Below are 19,887 nucleotides of genomic sequence, written 5' to 3'. Positions count from 1 at the left end.
ACAGGCTCCCCTCCCCTCCACGGTCCCGCTGCTTCTGCTTCCTCCGCTTTGCTGTTTGTGTTCCCTCTTGAGCCGTGCTGGGTAAACAGTAACACCCCGGCCTGGCTGCAGTTTCCTGCAAACTTCCACTGACCTGGAGAGCCAGCCAGCCAGTCTGAGACCCGAGGGGAGGGCCCTTTCCCTCGCCTCGGAGCTGGTGCTGCAGCTGATAAGTCCCTAAACGTGCTGCAGCTCTTGTCTTTCTTCCCGGGTAATGAGCTCCGCAGCCCACGGTGAATTATTCTTTTTCATTACCCTATGGGAATTGATGGGTGTTTCTTTACGGGGAAGATTCACGGGGTACATGACCTTCCCAGCTCAGGAGGAACAGCGGTGCCAAGCTACAGGGAAATATCCTATTTCATAAAGTGTTTCTTTGCTGGCCATTTTTTCCCCCGGAGTTGCGTGCTGGTAACGGCAGAGAGGATGACACCCGCGTTCCCCATGCCACAGCTCTCCCAGTTGCAACGGCTGAGTGCAATTGATTCACACCATCTGGAATCAGAGATGTTCCTCGAGGCCAAGGTTATCATTTTTAAAGCAAAGCGACCCCATCCCTTTTGTTTCAAGAAATTCTGTCTCTGAGAGACTTTTTTACAAGGAGTTAACTGATTGCTGATTAACTTAAGGTGGTGAACACGTTTGTAAAGCTGGCAGTGACACTCCCAATGCTCCAGCAGATCATTTTTCCATGCTGCAATCAGCCTGAACTGCTTAGGAGCTGCCTGAAGGATTCAGTTTTTTCTCTGCACAAACCATAACAAAGGTATCAGCTGGCAGGTGATTAGTTCCCTATTCAGTATTTATTCTTTGTCATTTTGGTAAGATCCAAAGCTGAGCCCCTTTATATTTGCTTATCTGCTAAGTGCACAGTCCAGCTGCCTGGGAAGTGCTCCTGCTTGGAGCATCTCCTTCCCAACACACGCGGGGTCGGCTTCTCCGGCTTACGCGGGGTTGGAGAGCAGCTGGAGCGAAGCCCAAACTGTAAATTCATTCTTCCCATTCAGGTGTTCCTCAGCAGTTAGGTACCACCATGATGAGTATCTGTCCTATTTACAGCTGAAAAAGTAGATTATTTTTAGGTCTGTTGTGAATCTGAAAATTTGGTAGAGGTCAGTCTTGGAGGTAGAGAGAGATGATGGAGGAGAATGGGGTTAAATAATTATTTTTTCTTCCCTGAACAGGAAATATTTTTGAGAAATTTTACTCTGTTGTGACTAAGATATTTCAGTCATTACATAGTTCAATATTTTCTGACATTTTAGTATTATTTAACATTTGCTTAGCTGTCCTTTTTTGATTTATATTACTTTTTAAACAAACAGTGCTATTCTGAAATTCCCTCTAAAAACACTGGCACAAATATTTTTAAATTCAGTGTTCCCATCTTTTCAGTCAAAACAATTAGTCAAAATTTGGTCCAGATTTGTAAATAGTTTGCTATCAAGAAGCTCCTTTTTTCATAGCATGTTTCCTCTTGGCCTATATTCTCATCCTGTCCTCCTGGCACGTGGCACATTGGTTGTTCTCTCTTTTTCTCCATAAGACTAGAAATAGATACTAACACATTTCCCCTTACACTTTTTTGCACTCCCAGTGCTTGTTGCAAATATACACAAATCTTTTTTTCTACTACTTTTTCCTACAACAAATAGTCCAAGGACCTCCTTTTAATTATCCAGGGTCTTCTTTTAAGTAGAAATGCCTTTCACCATTTGCACAGGATTGAAAATTGGCTATAAAAATATCACATTTGATACCTCCAAGTATGGTTTAGCTGGAGAGCAAGACTGCAGAGGCATTATGTAGCATTGATGCTCTGGGACAAACACTAAACAAATTTTCATAACGTGACTCAATGTAAGAATTTAGCAGACCTGTTTGGGAAACTGCATATGACACTGGATCGAGCATAAATATTTCATATTAGGTTTAGGGATTGGAACAAGCTACAAAGTTGTGGTCTGGAGATCAGGTTTCTCAGCTCAAGGCTGCCTAACCAGAAAGTTCAGATGTGTATCTGAAACTTCCTAAATGTCTGATGGCAGGTGAGGGTGTACGCAGCCCTTACTGGAGATGCTCACGCCGTGCTGCAGAGCCAGGCTGGTGCACGCTGAACAGAGGGGCTGTAAGACAGCTCAGGTGGCATGGTCATCCTGATTTGGTAGCCTGTGGACTTCTTCATGTATGTGCAGAGAGGCATGTTGTTCTGGGCAACTTCTGGAGAGACAGCGAGGCGAGATCCACTAAGCAATAAGTAATTGACTTTTTTCTCTATTAAAAATCCCTTAATATTACATCAGGAATCAGAGAGGAAACATGACATGAGGATACAAGGGGAGTTCAGGAAGTACATTAATGATCTTCATCAAGAAGGATGCTTTCCCTCATTATACAACAGGTCACCTACACTATAGGTGTTTCCCTTTTCCAAAGCCATAAAATGTTTGGCCACTGTTGAAGGCCTCCTACCAATGCACAGCGATGGATCTGTCAGCCCTGGTTCACTGTGTTCCGTAGCAATTCAGCCCATTTGGGAATAGTTAAGCATTCTTTGGAAAACTGATTTTCATTTCCTCATAGCACATCTTTTTTTTTAAAGTACTGTCAGAAGACTTCAGAGCACATTTTTGCAACCTAGATTGCTCACAAACCTTTCATGTCAGCTATTTCCCATGCTGTAGGTGAAGCCATTTCCAAAATATAATTAAGTGTGTGGAGGCGGGTCCCAAGCCAAGGATAAGCAGGTTGAGGTTATTGTACAGGGTGCACATCCTTTCCTGCCAACAGCAGAATCCAAACCAAAAGCAGGTGATTGCCTCCGCTGTGTGGTGTAGCTGGTATTGCATTAGCTGAACGGTATTCGAAACTTTCTACTATAAGAATATCAAGTCAAAGAATGCTTGTTAGAAAAATCTTGATGCTTTTAGGATTTCACAAACATTATTTTAATTTTCTGATGACCATCACTGTATTCATGCAATGAAAAATCAGTGAATGAGACTCAGAAGCTCCATTAACTTAAACTACCTCAGATTTTTTTTTATTTATATTGTATATTTATATCCAGTCTGATTTACTGTGGCAGATCTGTAGAAAATCCCACAGTTCCCCAGGAGCGTGACCAAGTTACTTCACTGTTAGGGTAAACAGATTATTTTTGCCTGGCTTTGAATATCGCGGGTCTCCATTCCCTTTTTGCACGATTTCTGCAGTATTCTAGAGATTCTAATTCACAGAAAGAAGCTTTTTTCTTTCAGTAGATTTCCCTTAACTGCTCTAAACCCACAGGAACACTTAGCTGCTGTTAAATTCACGAGCACTGAGGTCGAGTATCACCTACAGAAGAAATTCAGAGCACTGGGGAAAGAACTAACTCAAGTGCCATGAGGATCTGTGGAGCTGATCTATTAACTTCATTTTTACAGATGGGGAACGGATAAGAAAAGGAGTTTTTACAAGATTACACTGCAAACTGGCCAAATATTCCAATTGTTGGCCATGGGCTATAATCCCTAAATGACACTGGCATTTGCAAACAAGCAAGATGTGCCGGGATGCGTGGTCACACGCTGCAGTGAGCTGTCTGCGGGCAGCTGGCTGCTCAGATGACAGTGCTCTTCTGGTCATCGATCAGTAAAGAAGCAGTTTTGCAAATCAATGTTCTCTTCCCTGCAGACTACAAAAATCCATTTGTGGAGATTCACCCGGAACATCCCCAAATAATCTACATTTTAGATGCTAAGAAAACGGTTGTTATCCCTTGCCGAGTTACCTCGCCGGACATCAAACCTAAGCTTACCCAGGTAAGTGTTTCAGAGAAACTCAGTCAATTACAGAGGTCTGGGCTGCAGCACAGTGGGTAAAAATACAAAATAAAATGTATGAAGCTAGGTAAGTTTCAGAAAAAAAAAATAGCAAAGAGACTGAAAATCCAGGAGCACAGTCCTGCTCTTGCAGTATAATACTACTGAACTGGGTACAAGGGTGTTTTGGGGATTAGACTGAGTTTATCACATATTTTTCTCATCCTTTGGCTTGATGTTCCTCCATAAATTGGCAAAGATAGATGACCAGACATAATTTTTTTCAAAATTCTTTGTATAATACCTGGCTATTAGCTATCCTCATGAAAGCTTCTCTCTTTTATACCTTGAACCTCCTCAGAACAGTTGCCTGTTTCTGCTTGATCTCATAAATTTAAAGCAAGTTTCAGCCTCAGAAATAAATGGCTACAGCATCCATCCCTTCAGCAGCAGTTACACCTGAATGTCAAGGTTACAGAACGGTCTGTGGAGGCCAAGGCCATTTTGTATAATAAAAATGGAAATTTAAGGTCTGGGGCTTCCTCAATCGATGGAGATGTAGTCACTCATCTAAAGGGCTTTAGAATTGCTCTACAGAGAAGCCTGTCACCAAGTGAGGAACAGAACAAAGGTCTCCTGGCTCCAGTCCTGCCTTTTACCCAAGAGCTCGTCCTCTGCCTCTGCTCCTTCTTCCCCAGCCCGTTCTGGAGGGGCTGGGAGAGATGAGGTTGCTCTGCTGGACACGGTGTGCTGGTGGACCACACCTAGATGGGCTGATGCTGTGCTGGTAGAGGGTTCTGAGGACCTCTGCTCCTCTTAGCAGTTAGATCTTAGTTGTAGGATGTCTCCTCCTGGGAGGCAGCACATGGAATCACGGAGGCCTGAGAGAGTGCTCCGGCTCCTGCTGAGACCGATGGCAGATTTCCAGTAGACGTGCCGAGGGACAGCGCTGGCCTTATTGCTTTAGCAGATCTCTATTTTTAAATGTTGTCAGCAGGGATTAGAGGGAGGGGGAATAAGGCTCCTCTGCAGTTACAGCTTATCACTTTAGCCAGGATAAGTGTTATCACCTTCTCCTCCTTGGCTATAAAAATGAAGCATCCCCATCTTATTTTAGCCTACTTCAACCAAATTCATTGCTGGAGTGCTGCTGCCGACTTCGGTACAGACACATGAGCCTAAACGTGGCTTTGGACCAAGCAGACCTCCACCTTTATCCCCTTATTTATAGGCAGCCCTGCTCTCCCTGCTCGCCACCTAAATTCTCTCCCGGTCATTTCTTCAAGCACAAACTGAAGTCCTTTACCTTGCTGCAAGCTGCTGCTGGAATGAGATCTCTACTGAAATCTCCTTTTTGAATTGCAAAGGAAATTGTCCCCCAAAAAGATTTTTCCCCTCGGAGGGAGAGCAGCTGGAGCGCAGGGCAGGGATGGAGATGTTGAAGGAACCCTCCGGAGGCTGTGAGCTGGGAGTGCTCAAGGGGATGCGCTTCGGGAGGGATGTGTTGGCTTTGGGAGGGATGTGTTGGCTTCGGGAGGGATGTGTTGGCTTCGGGAGGGATCTGTTGGCTTCGGGAGCCGCCGGCCCCGAGCTCCATCCATGGAAAGTCACTGCTTGTTTTGCCCTGTCCGGGAATTTCATAGCGCCGTGCGGAGCCGAGGTGGCGGCTTCCCGTGCGAAGAGGAAGCGGGGCGGGAGCGGGTGGAGGTAAGGATGGGGGGGAGAGGTGAATAAGGCGACCAGACAAATTTAGAACATCCTCTTCTTCCAAATTTAATCTCCAATAGACAACGAACTTCAAAGGGAGGAAAGCCGCTGTGATTTCCTTCAAGCAGCGTTGACGCTTTTTGTTTGATTGTTTAAATATATATTTTTGAATATTTTATGAAGACGTTTAAGATGTGTGTAGTGTTGAAAAGGGCCTCCTGAGTAGGGCTATTTTTTCTTTCCCCTTCCCCTAGCCGTCAGGGAGCAGAGCTGCCAAACCATGAAGTTCAGCTTTATCACATTTTATTATTCTTGTAGAAAATGTACTTTTTTCCACCGTAAATTAAGTTCCTTATGTTACCATTAGACTTTAAAATCATTGCACTCTCTGGCCTTTAAATATGTATGGAGAGAGGTACCTCTTGCTAATACTAAACAGATCCCAGCTAACCCTACACATCACTTTTGCTGTTAATAAACCCATGCTAAGACACACACTTCAAACTTTTCTTTTTTGCTTAACACGATTTTAACTCAGGGCAACAAAACCAGGTATTTTCAGTCTGTCAGATCTGTTTAGTCACTGGTCTGGTTCATTGTGCATTTGCCACTTACAGCTTCGACCTTCATGGGTGTTAAAGCACGATTAAGCCTCAGGTCTCAGATCTCTTTCTGTAATTTTCCTGAATTTTCCTAATGGTTCCGAACAGAGATGCCACAGCTTGATTACTTCAAAAGTATTTACATGAAATCCACGTTTCCTACCTTTTCCAAACAAAGCTAGTGCCTGGCTGTGCCTGCTCCCCCACAGCCACAATTCCTTTGCCTTTGCTCTGTGCTGAACACGTAACAACACGCGACCCGAACCAATGCCAACCCGATCAATGGTGTGTTCACACCAGAGGTACGAGCATCCGCTCGCGACGCCCGGAGCTGAAATTTCCTCGGAACAGAACTGTTATTTAAACTGAATCCTATTTAAACCTCACTGCCACACCAGACTGCTGTTTGTTTGGAGACGGAAAAATAAACCGCGTGCTGCGTAACACCAAGAGTGAGAGCAAAATTATCACGTTGTTGGGGAAATTCCCACTTGCAGTCCCGAGAGCAGCTCTTCCCTTGACGAGCTCCGAAAGCTAAAACAAGGTAGCAAGGGAAAGGCAAACGTTGACCTGCCTCACCTTTGAGAAGCCAGTATATGGTAGGAAGGAGGGAGAAGCTCCGTGCAAATGGAGTCAGCTACCATGGGGCAAGTGTAGGCACACTGAGGCTTCCCCAGGCCCTTCATTTTCAGCCAAAAGTGATCTCAACACCCCCACGGCGCACCCCGAGTCCCAAAGGGCCTTCCCATGACCTGCCGGGACCGTCAGACCTACAGCCTGTGCCTGCAAACAGGCTGAACCGGGGCAATGGCAGTGACCTCCTCCTTTACAGACTCCTGAGTTCCTTGTCTGCACTTAATTTCACTTATTTCTTTTCTGCCTTATAATCCAGGATTTTCAAAATGAGTGGAAAATAAATTGCATTTTCTCTAGCAAACAGACAATTTCCCTGTGTGTTAATAATAATAATAAACTATTCCCACCAACCAAAGCTAACCTGCTTGGCATTGGTGCTGTCCAAACGTATACAGAAGGTTCATTCTTATTAAATTAATTTTTGCTCTAGTTTATTTTCCACATTTCGTATCCTCACTTCTTCCTCATAAGCAGAACTTACAGCCACCGTTTTTTCAAGAATCTCAGAACATTACAACTGTGGTTTTGAATTCAGCACAAAAAATGTCTACGTTACTAAGTCCCCTCATTTCTGCCATCCTACGATTTACCGTCGCGAGCCATCCATGCTGCTTCGGTGCCTGGTGGAAATCGATAGGCTGCTCTGAAAGTGTCTCATCCCTTTCTGTGACACAGAGAGAAGGTGATGACAAGCCCTAGCCCACAGCTTATAGATGACTGACGTCAGGTCAGTTAGTGACATGACTCATTGATTTTTTGGGGGTCTAACTTTTTAAGTACTGTGAGATCCCAGGAAAACATGTGGCAGCTACATGTAGCATTAGGGGAAGCAAATTTTGTTCTTAAACACTGCCAAGAAGATTACCCTGCAGAACTCATATAAGACAGGCATAATTATTTCCAGTAAAGAGTGAGGGAAACGGGACCTACAATGGGTAGCATGGTGTCTTGCCTAAGATCTGAAAGGAGCGGGGCTACTGAATCAAAAGCTTCAGTTATTACATCCAAGTTTTGGATTTCAAAGACAGTCACACCTTAGGGAGGGCTTTTCTATTTGCTTATGTTGATGTTGCTTAAGATATGTGTGGAATGAGACCACCAACCACTCTGAAAGGTCAAATATCTACCTTGCCTCTAAAGCAGAACAGCCTTGGCTGGTTACTTCTATGGTCTGAGGGGTAAGGGAACGTCTCACAAGCCTCCAATCTGTCTGTTCTCTTTCAGTATCCTTATTCTGTAGAGATGAACTTCAAGAGAATGGTGTGGGACCCCAGAAGAGGATTTGTCATCCCTTCTCATTCTTTTGTTTACTCTGGAGTACTCACATGCACTGCCAACGTCAGTGGAAGCGTGTTCACCTCCTACTACCTGGCACAGAGGTTGGGTGAGTGACTACTGTGTGCCAAGGAGCGACCACAATGTTTCTAGTTCCTAGCTAAGCTCCTGGGTATTATTTCTTGGTCAGCCTCAATTATATTTGATGTAGCTCATTGGTATGTCTCTGTAGCCAGTCCAAGCTGGAACGCTAAAAGCAAACTCATTCTTCCCTTTTTTTCCTATTCAGTTGAAAAATTACCAAGTGTTGAGGTGGTACAAAATAGGAGTATTTTAGTCAAACCCCACCAAGGCTTTGTTTGCTTGGTTTGAGCTGTATTTACAGTAAAACGACTGCTGGTTTAGGATAAACCAAGCAGTAGCTTTCTTTTTGCTTCTGGTCATTAAACACACAAGATGATGGTATAAAAATCTCATTAAACTGCTAATTCACTTCTTTGCATTTTTATATGGTTTTTCTTGGCGATTTACTATACCCTTTCCCTTGTATTTACAGTTGAGCTTCAGCTCAGAATTCAAATCTGAATTTGAAGCAACTAAACATTACATTTTTGAGTGCTGGGGATTTATATGAAGCCAATTAGAATTTATTTTTCCTTTGTTTTCAATGTGTTTTCTTTCTCCCCTCATATATTACATTTTTGACAGAGGAGAGTTTATTGTGACTTCATTCCCATTAGCTCATGGCATCCTTCTATACAATTAGCACTTGGCTTTAAACAACAGGCTTGTAAATTTGTATGGCAGCCAAATGAAAGTCCTGTAAATCCCTCTCTCTCTTTCTTCATTGTTGGAGTAATTATTTTTTCCAGAATTATGAATGCAAAGCTAAAAAACCCATGAGGTCACCCCTTTCTAGCCCAACAGGACACAGGCAATGACTTGCGGTGGTCAGACGTGTGTTTGGCGTGGGGCACCACGAACAGGGTGGAGGCTCATTTCAGAGCCGATGTATAGAAGGCATCAAGACATGTATAGGAGCAAGATTTGGGGATCCCATTCAGTAAGGAAAGAGAGCTGGTCATCAGAGGCAGGAGAAACACGTTTCGTGTTTCACAGAAGTTAATCCTCTCGCAGATACGCAAATGTTGAGGCACTCAAAAGGATGAGTCACTTCAAAAACCTTTCTGAGAAGCACTGTGGAGCCGATGAGCGAGCGTTGGAGCCGAACACGGCAAACGCAAGAAAAGTAATTCATAAACTGCTGTGTCCACGTGTGATCAGTTAGTTTGATCAGCTGATGTTCAGGCATTTATACAACTGACCTAACGTTTCCATTGTGTGGGCATTTCCAACAATTTCCATAGAAACGAGAGAAGAAAGCCAAGTGTTTTGGAAACTGTGAAAGGAGCAGATGTTGGAGAGGCAATTGGAGTGCGGATTCCATCTTAAATGTCATCGACGTAGAGTGCTGCGTGGTTATACCTTTGCTTTTTCTCATTTCAGAGAGCAGAGTACAGAACCTGGATCTGAAAGCAATTCCCAAAAAACTGCTGGTTGGACAAACCCTCAGTTTGGAATGCACTGCAGAAACCTTCATCAACGGGCGCATTGAGCTCATATGGACGTGTCCCAGCGGGAGAGTGAGTTGATGAAAATTCTGTATTCTGCTTTCACGCAGCCTCCCCCTGCCCAAAAGCAAGATCTGCTCACAGGGCTGAGTAAACCCCAACTACTACTGATGCTGAAACGTATCCAACCCTTTGTAAGCCTACAACTGATTGTGTTTTCAGTTTGGATGAATCTAAAACTCATCTGGCCATCTTGTACCTGCAAATTAAACTGCAAATCTCAGGCTAAATATAAGTTCGCAAGAAAAGCCAGGAGTGTGGGTTTCTTGTTGGGAAGAACAGCTGAGTCAGCAATTCTGGGCTGTCTCTTGATCCCGGCTCACAGTGGCAAGTCTCAAAGGAGGTTGCAAGTTGTCAATCTGCTCATCCATCTTGGCATTTATTAAGTAGGAAGAAGTGATACAAAAGCCAATAGTATCTGCTGAAATCTCCACAAAAGAATTAAATTTAAATTCTGAATGGAGGTTCTTGAGCTTTCTGCGGAATGCAATACGAAAATGCCGAATTCGAAGTAGAAACTTGTAAGACACTGAGCATTTGCTTTGATGTACTAAAACCTTTCAGTTCTCCTAAGGAAAAACAGAGGGAAGAAGGGGCATATTCCAAATCAGTTCATTTATTTGATGCTCAGAATTTAATTTTTTATCTTTTTAACACATTTCAAAGAAGCAACTAAGCCTCTCAGAAAAGTGCAAAATGTGATTCCTAAAAATTGATTTTTTTTGACTTATTTTGTTTACTTAAAGAAAGAATGACTGGTTTTGTTTTGGTGAAGTAACTACAGAAAATAAAACATTGAATTTATAGGAATGCAAGCAATATGGTGTTACTGAATTTTGTTTCTTGAAATCCATATGACAGAAGAGAGTTGTTTTTCTATGAAGACTCCTTAGATTTCTAACATTATAAATGTAAAACTTCTTGGCCAGATCTCTGGGATCAAAAATCCTATCAGAAGTGATAATGCTTTCTAAAATTCTTCAGGAATTTGCATTGGCACGAGGCTGTCATAATATATTATATTTCTGCCATAATATATTTCTTTTAGAAAGCAGGAGTTTTTTAAGGCAGAAAAATACTGACTGTGACCAAAAATAACCCCAACAGAACAAACAAAACAAAAAAACCAAAGCACAGCTCTGACCCTACAGATGGCAACGGCAGTTTTACACTGAGATCCCTGGGATCTGGTCCCTGAGAAGGGCTGATCCTTGGTGCATCCCCTTCTTCACCTGCCTGCCCAGATTTCAGCAGAGAAGCACCACAATCCCACTCTGTTTCTCTCTCTTATTAGACTTGATAATGTCACCTCCCACAAGCGCTCTTCCTGCTGATTTGGTTTTTATGTTCCTTATTTCAGTGGCGGGGAGATACGATTATTTTGACACGAATCGCTGCTTTGCTTTACTGGCAGACTTTGAAAGGCTGAACAAAATGATCCAGTTTATGCTGCTCTTTGACCCCTTTTTTCCTACCTTCCAGCACCCTTATCCTAGAAGAACAATGGACCAGAGTGGCATGGTGTACAAAGTCGGCAGTAAGCTGACAATTGAAAATGTCACCGTGCAGGACGGAGGGCTGTACGTATGCAAAACATTCAACGTCACACGGCTGGAGGCCAACGTCACAGTGACAGTGTACGGTAAGTTCTGCAGCTCGACCAGCATACCCACCAGCCAAGACTCTTAAGCTTAAAGGATAATGCCACATTATTAAACCTGTTGATAGGCAGATGGCATTAGGAAGAATGCCAACTAGTTAAAACAACCATTAATCATCTATAATCTCTAATCAAGCTATAAAAGAGTCAGCACCCAGCACTGCGTTTTTCAAAGAAACTCTAATTTAGAGAGTTCAAGACCGAAACATGCCTGAGGACACGGATCAACCAGGAGCCAAACTGTTTTGAAAGAGGTGGCATCAAGTGTGGTTGCTGATGCCCTGGCAAATCTGGCCTGCTGGCATTCACACACACAAGGGATACTCCAGGCATTTCTACACGTGGCTCCAGGGGCAATGCAGATGCATATTGTCTGCTTTAAATATAAAATCCTTCATTTGGAGATAGACCATTTGGAGATAGACCTTCCTGGCCGTGGCTGAGCTTTGCAGGGGATCTGCGGGCACAGCCTGTCATTCCATTTGGTTCTCTGCAGCTTCTGCAGATCTGCATTGCAAAAAACCCAGGGCAGACCCAAGGCGGTTCAGAGATGCGAGCACTGCTCTGTGGCAGATAGACCATCACTCGTCTTCCTGCTCATTTCTCTCCCCAGACAAACCTTTCCTCATGGTTTCACATAAGAAAGGGTCTTACTATGAGATTCCATCAGGACACAAGTCACTGAAACTGGCTGCTAAGGTGGACGCCTTTCCTCGCCCAAACGTCACCTGGTGAGTACCATCAAATCAGGAATACGTGACCTTCTTTCAAGCTCCTGTCTAGGATAGATTCCCACCGTTCCTTACTACACAGACAAAAGATGGGAGCTGGGAATGCTCAGAGCTGTGGTCTCACAGCTCAGCTAAGGAGATGTGACCCCGGCTCTGTGCTGACGTATGCCCTGTGAAGCTGGGCAAGCCAAACCTCTCTCCCATGCTACTTTTCTCTCCTAGCCATGCAGAAAAGGTCCCTACAGGAGGAACAGCAAATTTCGTTTACCCTGGACACAGAACTGTTTGGAGGATTCAAGTAGAAAGCAATTGTGGAAGGGCTACAAATTTACCAGCATTACTGGTGGTCAGTCTGCAAGGAGGTGGTGCATAACAGAAAGCTGCAGGATACGTTCTCAACATGAGAAATTGTCTCTCTTCGTAACTTTTAAATCATTTTCTCTAATCCTGTACCACCATCAATGTCAGACCCTTGCAGACAGTGCAGTGAGTCCTCCCAAGCAAAGTAAAGGCTCCACCAGGACCGTAATGAATCAGCTTAACAGGAGGGACGATGTGTCAGCAGCTCCAGGAGATGCCCATTTCTCCCTTTACCCTTTCATCGCTTGCCCTCTCTCTTGCTACTTTTTCTATGCTTCATTCTACAGGGGGTCTTTAAGAACCCCATCCAACATCTAATACATCTTTAACTGTACGAAATCCCGTACGACAGCTGGCATGGGTTTGCCTGTCCTGGCAGAGAAGGTGGCCTGGGTGAGTTAGCACCAGCACAGTGCACTTTTCCATGGCCAGTTGAGTCCCACCCAGGGGGCCCTGGCCATCAGCACAAAGTATTGCTCAAGGTTGGGTTTGCTGCACTTTTTTTAGCAGTGAAGTAACATGAAATTCTCTAATATTCGGTCACACCAGTGAAATCAGTGCTGCCAGGAGATATTTTTAATTGTTGCTGCTATTTAGGAGATGGAAATGTTTTTGTGAGTTGAAGTGGGGTCCGTCTGCCTTTGCCAAGGCTTTGTTCTCGGGGCTGAGTGTGGAGCTCCTTGGGAGCTGCCTGGGACCACCAGCGCTGCCTTCCCTGCGTGTTCGACGCTACAGCTGTTGATGTTGGAGGTCTCTCAGGACAGTTGTTTAAATGACTGTAAAGGAGGTTTCCAGCACTCTCAGGCAGTAGGACACATGCCTCAGCTTCTACTTCCACCAAGCCTAAAGCTCTGTGTGTGGCAAAGTCTGGCCTATTTCATATTCATAACTCAAATCTGCATATCGATTAGCAGTGGAGTCTGCTCGTGCGGACTCTGCTATCCTTCTCTTAGCTAGTGAAGATTCAAGACTGTGGATTCCTCATGGACCTTCCTATCGACTGTGAATTCTCCAGGTCACAGACTTCAACGTTTTCAGAAAGACTAAAGGGTCATGTATATTGAAAGACAATTCTGCTTGATTAATATCTTGGTTTAAAACTGATGACATAAATTTTGGCTAACCGACGCACTCAGTATTGCACATCCAGCATAATTTGGGGGCATCTAGATGTACATTTCTGATCATAGTTGAGCATTCAGATCCATTCAAATACATTTCTTTTCCCTGTTTGCTGGATGAAGCCATCCCACAGCACTGCAGGTGCTATGAGTAAAGGGTAAAAGGAATAGATGTCCAGTTCCAGCAGTGATTATGGATCTGTGTTTCCCTTGCTGTTTCCAAAGGATGACTCTGTACCCACCTAACTTGAGTAATAGCTTTTCTGAGGGCTAACGTGCATGCATGCACATCATGAGGGGTTGGACTAGACGGACCTTTAAAGGTCTCTTCCAACCCAAACTATTCTATGATTCTATAAGCCTTGATGGGATTTTCAAAACAGGTACAAAGACGGCAAACCGATCAAGGATAACCACACTTGCTATGAGCTGGATCCAATGAGGTACAAACTGGGCATAAGAGATGTGAGACCAAAGCATGCTGGAAACTACACCATCGTCTTGAGCAATGAAGAATACGGCCTGTATAAGAACCTCACCATGCAGCTGGTAGTGACAGGTAAGGACTTGATGTTTATATTGACTTCTACTGGGTTCTTTCTCATTTTTTCTGTGATCCTACTTTACCAGTCGGCAGGAACAGGTGACATTTCCCCATGTTTAGCTGATACGAGCTGATACAGCACTGTGCATAGATTCCCACCTTACTTAGGAACCACTGAAGATCCATCCACCTCATTTCACCACGTGTTAAATCAAAGCAACAGAATGGAGAGCTGGTATGAGGAGTTAATCTGAAACTAGGTCATCTAAAGTCACTTTCCACTGAGATACTGCACCTCAGACACGGTCTGTGGCACCTTTGTGTTGGGACGGTGTCTCCGCAGAGGGAGGCAGAAATGGCTTGAAAGTGGACAAACTTAACAGGACTTAAATTTTAATAGGAGTTTGGGAGGATAGCTAGTAGTGAGGTCTTAGAGCTAGAGGCAGAGTTTCCCAAGAGAAGTGATGGAAGTTGTATCCCTGGAGATTAAAAACTAGCTTGGGCAAAGCACTGGAGAACATCTGTTGGGACAGGAAAAGTCCCAATAGGGCTGACGGAAGGAACTGGATAAGCTACCCTGTCTTTTATGTCTCTCCATCATCCTGCTACAGAAATACTTTCCAAGTCTGTATTTTGTGTATTGTCACTTATCTGCTGGGAGCACTCGAGAGACAGGTTCCTTTTCAGGGGAATCTGGAGAAAACCGAAGTAAACTCTGGTGTGCACTGAAGCAGGTTCACTTGACACAGAGGGCAAATAGATATTGGAATCACGTTTATTAATCTCCCTTGCTGGAATAATGGAAGACAGAGCCACATTGTCTCTTTGCACATCCACTGCCTCTTTTAATCCATTGAATTTGGCAACAGAGATTGAATCACGAGGCCAAGCAGGAGTTCAGCAAAAGTTAGCTCTGCTTCCCTTTGTATTTCCCGAGGTTCGCTCAGGCAGTGAAATAGATAAAGTTATTGGGGACAGCTTTGCTTTCTTTTCTGCAGTGAATTCTTTCCTCCTTATCCTCTTTACGCCTAAAAATATTCTCACTTGTCCTGTCTTGTACACTTATGTACTGTTGCACCGTGTAACTTCCAGCCTTTGTGTTCTTCTCATTTCACCTTTCTCCCTTCACAAAGGAGTAACAATGCCTAACGAATGGAGAACTTGTCACTTGGGCACATTTGGCCTATTAAAAATGCTAAATAAGACACGGTAGCTTAAACCACCTTAAACGTTACATAAACTAAAGTGTGATTTAGGAGTGGAGAGAGCTAAGGACACGCTTATGGTCAGGTACTGCAGCTCAGCTGATGAGGAGGAACGTGTTAAGTTGCAGTAATTTGTTCACTTGAGACTGTTTATCCGTACAATGGTTTTGCCTTCTTGCTAAGAGAACGGAAACGTTCAAAGGAAGAGAAAATTAAGAATGATAATAAACTATCTTGTCAAGGTAAACATTGGTGTTTGCACGCAAAAGAGAATGTTTACTTGAAGAGCAGCCGTGCCCCAAATAGGCACATAAAAAACAAACAGACCTTGTTTGCATCAGCAAGATGCTATTTCAGGATTAAACCATCCCATGCTCTTAACCACAGAATGAGCCTTTCATCTCTATTGTGTGCACGAGTACGCGGTACTCTGTCTCACCCACGGCGTGTGCCTAGCCCGGTGCTCATTGTTGGCCCTTCTGAGACATCAGCCCAACAGAGACTTCAATCAGGAATAATTTATTTCCTTGCAAAAACATCATTTCTCAAGAGTCTGCAAAGTCCAGCAGCTGCAGGAACGTTACCCACTGCACAAGGTTCTGCATGGAGAAGCAGAGGAAAAACGAACAGCAAGTGTCTCTTTTCTAGGAAAAGGTCATCCCAGAAATGAGAGCAAGCAAAGGAAAATATCTGCCAGAAAGTGCCGTTGTTTTTAAGCTCAAGGCTGCACACAATGAGGATATTTGCCCTGGCTGTAGACAGGATGGACACAAAACACCCAGGAAATCTCTTGCCTTTGCCAGGCTCTTCTCAGCAGCAACCTGACGTGCTGTTTGTGAAGCACCCAGCCCAAGGAGAGGGTCATTTTGCTGAGACGCCTGTGGGTAGAGACCAAAAAAGGCAAATTTTGCTCTTGAAGCTTATCCAACAGCAGCAAACTGCCTTTTTTCTTCTGCTTTCAGTTAAAGGGACTGCCATCCCAGATCTGGGCATCATTTGCTTTCCTTTCACAAAAAACTCTGAAGCTCCAAACGGAATGCAGGTTTGAATTTTTCCCTTAACCCTTCAACAAATAACCTGACTCTTTATCTCCCGTCAGACTGATATCCTGGCATTGCACCTGAATAGATTAAATTGCTTGGAACTTCAGCAGATGCTTAGACCCGGAGAAAGAGACCAAAACACACTTTCTAGCCGTTTTATACAGGGATTACCTTGCCCACCACTGAAACACAACCACCTCTGAGCTGGGAGGGGTGATTAATGTCTCTGCCCCAAACCATGGGCAGTCTGCAATTACTGCAGCTGGAATTTGAACACAGGGATTAGCAGACTTGATGGAAAAATCCTCTTGGGCTTGCAAGTGAACACGGTGGTGGGAGCATCAGTTTTGCATCATGTCTAAAAGGTGGAGCCTGCAGCAGTTCAGCGAGCGACAAGCCTCATGCTGAGCACATAACCATTCCCAGCTCCCTATTACTGAGAAATGACATTTCTTTTTGAGTAACAGCATTGCTCCCCAAAAGCCAGGGCCAGTCTTTTACATTTCGGAGCTGCACCTGTAAAAGTGAGTGAGTTCTGATCTTAGAAGATGGAAAATTATTTACACAGACTTTTCAATGAGAAGATAAATGTCATTTGAATGCTTTCTTTTGCTGCAAGGGGCCACTGCATTGAAGAAATGATAAGCAAGCATACAGCCCCCTCTCCTGTGAGTCTCTTCAAAATAATTCGTCGCTAACGTTCCCGAGCATCACAGACAGTACCACTGGCAGTCAGCGTGCTGTGACAAACCCATCAACGGCAAATTCGAACTAGGTGCAGAGGAAGTTTGAAGTTAATGGTGCTGTGAATCGTTGTTCACAAACAAAGTATAAACAGCAGCAGGATTCCTCCATCAAACTGCGCTGTATTAATTTTTGCAGCGTATTTCATGCAATAATAATGGCAGCAGAAGAGAACCCTTTAAGCAGGATGAGAACAAGACAAGAAGTCATCCGCTTGAGCCCTCCAGGACAGCAGCTTATAGGCACTGTATCTCCTGACGGGGCAGAAAACCAGCCCTGCTGAGGCTTTCCTTGGGGTCACCTCCTGTATCCTCAGTTGGCAGCAATCTCAGTAGTTCTGACATAAGGCGCACGCTGTACGTGCAAGGTATTTCACTCCATGGCAACGAGTAAAATATTAAGAGTTATTTCCCCAAAAAAAAGTTCGATATGGCCACAAAAGCGATGAGTATCTGCAGAACGCAGAGGTATCCATCGTCTCAGCTCCACGGAGGCAAGAAGGAGCAAAAGGGGCAGATAACTCCCAGAGCTGCAGGGTGGGCACTGATAGCAGAGGTGGCCCGAGGCGAGGACCTGGCTGACGACGCGCAGGAAGGAGGCACGCGAAGACGTGCGAGAGCTGCCTGGCCTGGAGGAGAATCACGCTGCTATTCAAAAAATGTCTCTTTAAGAAGTGGCTTAGCTGTGCCTCTGGTCACCCGTGCTCCCACTGCAGCTGGAATTTAATCTTGCAGGAGCACATATCTCCCTTGTGGAGTCACCTTGGCTCATTGTAGGACTCCAGTCCCCAGGAGGCAGCTGATTGCATTTTCAAAACACTCCTTCTTTACATATTTACACATCAAACACTGTCCAAGAAGCAGCGGGTTGCTGTGTTTTTGTTTTGTTTGATTAAATTCTTATTGAGAAAAGCTTCGAGAAAATAATGTCCTGAAGAATTTGGAGGGGAGGGAGCAAGGAGAAGGAACAATCCTAGCTAACAGCTGGTGGCTGTACATCCAAGCCAGCCAAGAGGGAGAAACGTGGGAGAAAAGAGTTATTCCGGGCTGGAGTACAAAGCTGTTTCAGAACAAAACATAAACAAAACCCCTCCAATCTATTTACGGGCAAGCAGGGCCCATTTCATTCTCACCCTTGCACAAGTCATCTGCATGTATCAGGGTTCTTGCTGAGCCCTTTATGGAGCAGTCAGCACGCTCTGACCACCACGTTGTGAGCAAAGATTGTATTGAAGCATAAGTTAATTCAAAAATGGGATGAATAACCTCCTTCACCACTTTGCCATTCTTCTTTGTCCCAAAGTTTCTCTCCTGTGCTCCCTCAAGGCTCTCCCAGCAAATATTGCTTTGGGTTCCAGCTGCTCTAGTCAATTGAAATTACTCTCCCTTGTAGAGTCCTTGATCCCCCAAGCTCTTGTGTTGTATCTGTAAGAAATGCAGGATTAAGTGCTAGAAATAGCCTCTCCCATAAGCAGTAGTCATTCACAGGCTCCTTATGAATTCCCTCTCTCCTGGGCAAGAACTGGAATAAAAGGGGTGCACGGAGAATTCACGTGTGCATTGCCATGTGCTCCTTGTTACGTCAGCAAGGTGACCGGCTATGCCTCGGTGTCCTACTGGGGAGAATTAGCTCCAGAGCCCTTCATGATGCATATGCTACCCTACTCTGCAGTCAGGCCAGCTCTTCATAATTTGGTTTAAAATCAAAGGCAAAGGAGTTCTGTGCCTGACCTACTTTGGCTTGCAAGGGATGAGTTGACATCAAAGGGGTCCCCAGTGATTTCCATGAAAGTTAATAAATATGTGGTGATCCACGTGAACAAATACCCCATCACCTCAACCAGACCCAGAAACAGTCTGAAGAGGGAAACGAGCCTTCAAGATGAGGTTAATACATTTGGGCTATGCCAGTTCAGGCAAAAAGAGTTCTTAGAGTGAAGGATCTCAGTTAAAGCCAGTTGAAGACAAGACAGGAGACTCCTGTAGTCTTTTGTGCATGGAAGGGCCACAGGAATCTCTAAGATGGACACTGTTGCACTGTGAGAAACATTAATTTCGTTGGATTATTAGTGCAACCCAACTGATGTTCAGGTTAAAGGACTGGGCCACATAGGAGAAAGCAGGGCTACGTAAAATGATCTACCTTCACCTTGCCTGCACGCCTCGGTACCCTGCCAGGATTGGTTTTCCTTTGTGTATCCTATCCATCTCCTGCATAGCTCCTTGGAGGATAACCCATCCAGGAAAAGTCAAAATAGAAAATCTAATTTTCCACCTCCTGGGCCAGCCGAGCAAACTAGAAACCCCAAAATAAAACAGAGCCTGTCTCCATCCAATGTGTTCTTCCCCGAGCCCATTGCTTTGCCTTCCTCCCGGGTACTGGCAGCAATGGCTCTGGCCAGTGCTTTGGGTGGGCAGGATGCTCAGCTGAGCGAGCAAGGACAGAGGGATACAGTGCTCCAGTCTATCCTTCAAGTCTCGTTTGTCAGACACAGGCAGGAGAGACACAACTGGCTTTTTCTGGGAGATATATGAAAGAAAAAGAAAAAATCCAGCAGCACGGACTGCAGTGGGCTTTTCTGGCACACTAATTATTAGCAAATTATGAAGAATTTTCTCACTGACATCATGCAAACCCAGCACACTCTTAGCTCTGCAGTCCAGCCTGCGCTCAGCCTCCGTGCGCTCCCAGGAGAGCCCCTAATGAAAAAGTCAGATGAGCTATTTTCATTTTGTTGCAAGTAGCCAAAGCAATTTTAGGAAGAGGAAGGTGGGGGCCTGCTG

At 44.5% G+C, this 19,887-nt stretch overlaps 1 protein-coding gene across 1 annotated transcript in view; it reads left to right on the top strand.

The window, feature by feature from the left end:
• LOC104380953 (vascular endothelial growth factor receptor kdr-like) overlaps positions 1-19,887 on the top strand; it is a 94,609-nt gene that overhangs the window by 12,293 nt on the left and 62,429 nt on the right. The window contains exons 4-9 of the mRNA XM_086619916.1: positions 3,718-3,845; positions 8,015-8,174; positions 9,572-9,708; positions 11,179-11,338; positions 11,970-12,087; positions 13,952-14,127. Of these exons, the coding sequence (XP_086476042.1) occupies positions 3,718-3,845; positions 8,015-8,174; positions 9,572-9,708; positions 11,179-11,338; positions 11,970-12,087; positions 13,952-14,127 (879 nt within the window). The remainder of the gene's footprint in view (positions 1-3,717; positions 3,846-8,014; positions 8,175-9,571; positions 9,709-11,178; positions 11,339-11,969; positions 12,088-13,951; positions 14,128-19,887) is intronic.

Source organism: Tauraco erythrolophus, chromosome 13 (assembly GCF_009769465.1).
Source record: "Tauraco erythrolophus isolate bTauEry1 chromosome 13, bTauEry1.pri, whole genome shotgun sequence".
NCBI lineage: Eukaryota > Metazoa > Chordata > Aves > Musophagiformes > Musophagidae > Tauraco > Tauraco erythrolophus.
The sequence above is the reverse complement of the archived record's forward strand: the minus strand, read 5'-3'. Positions and strand labels throughout refer to the sequence as shown.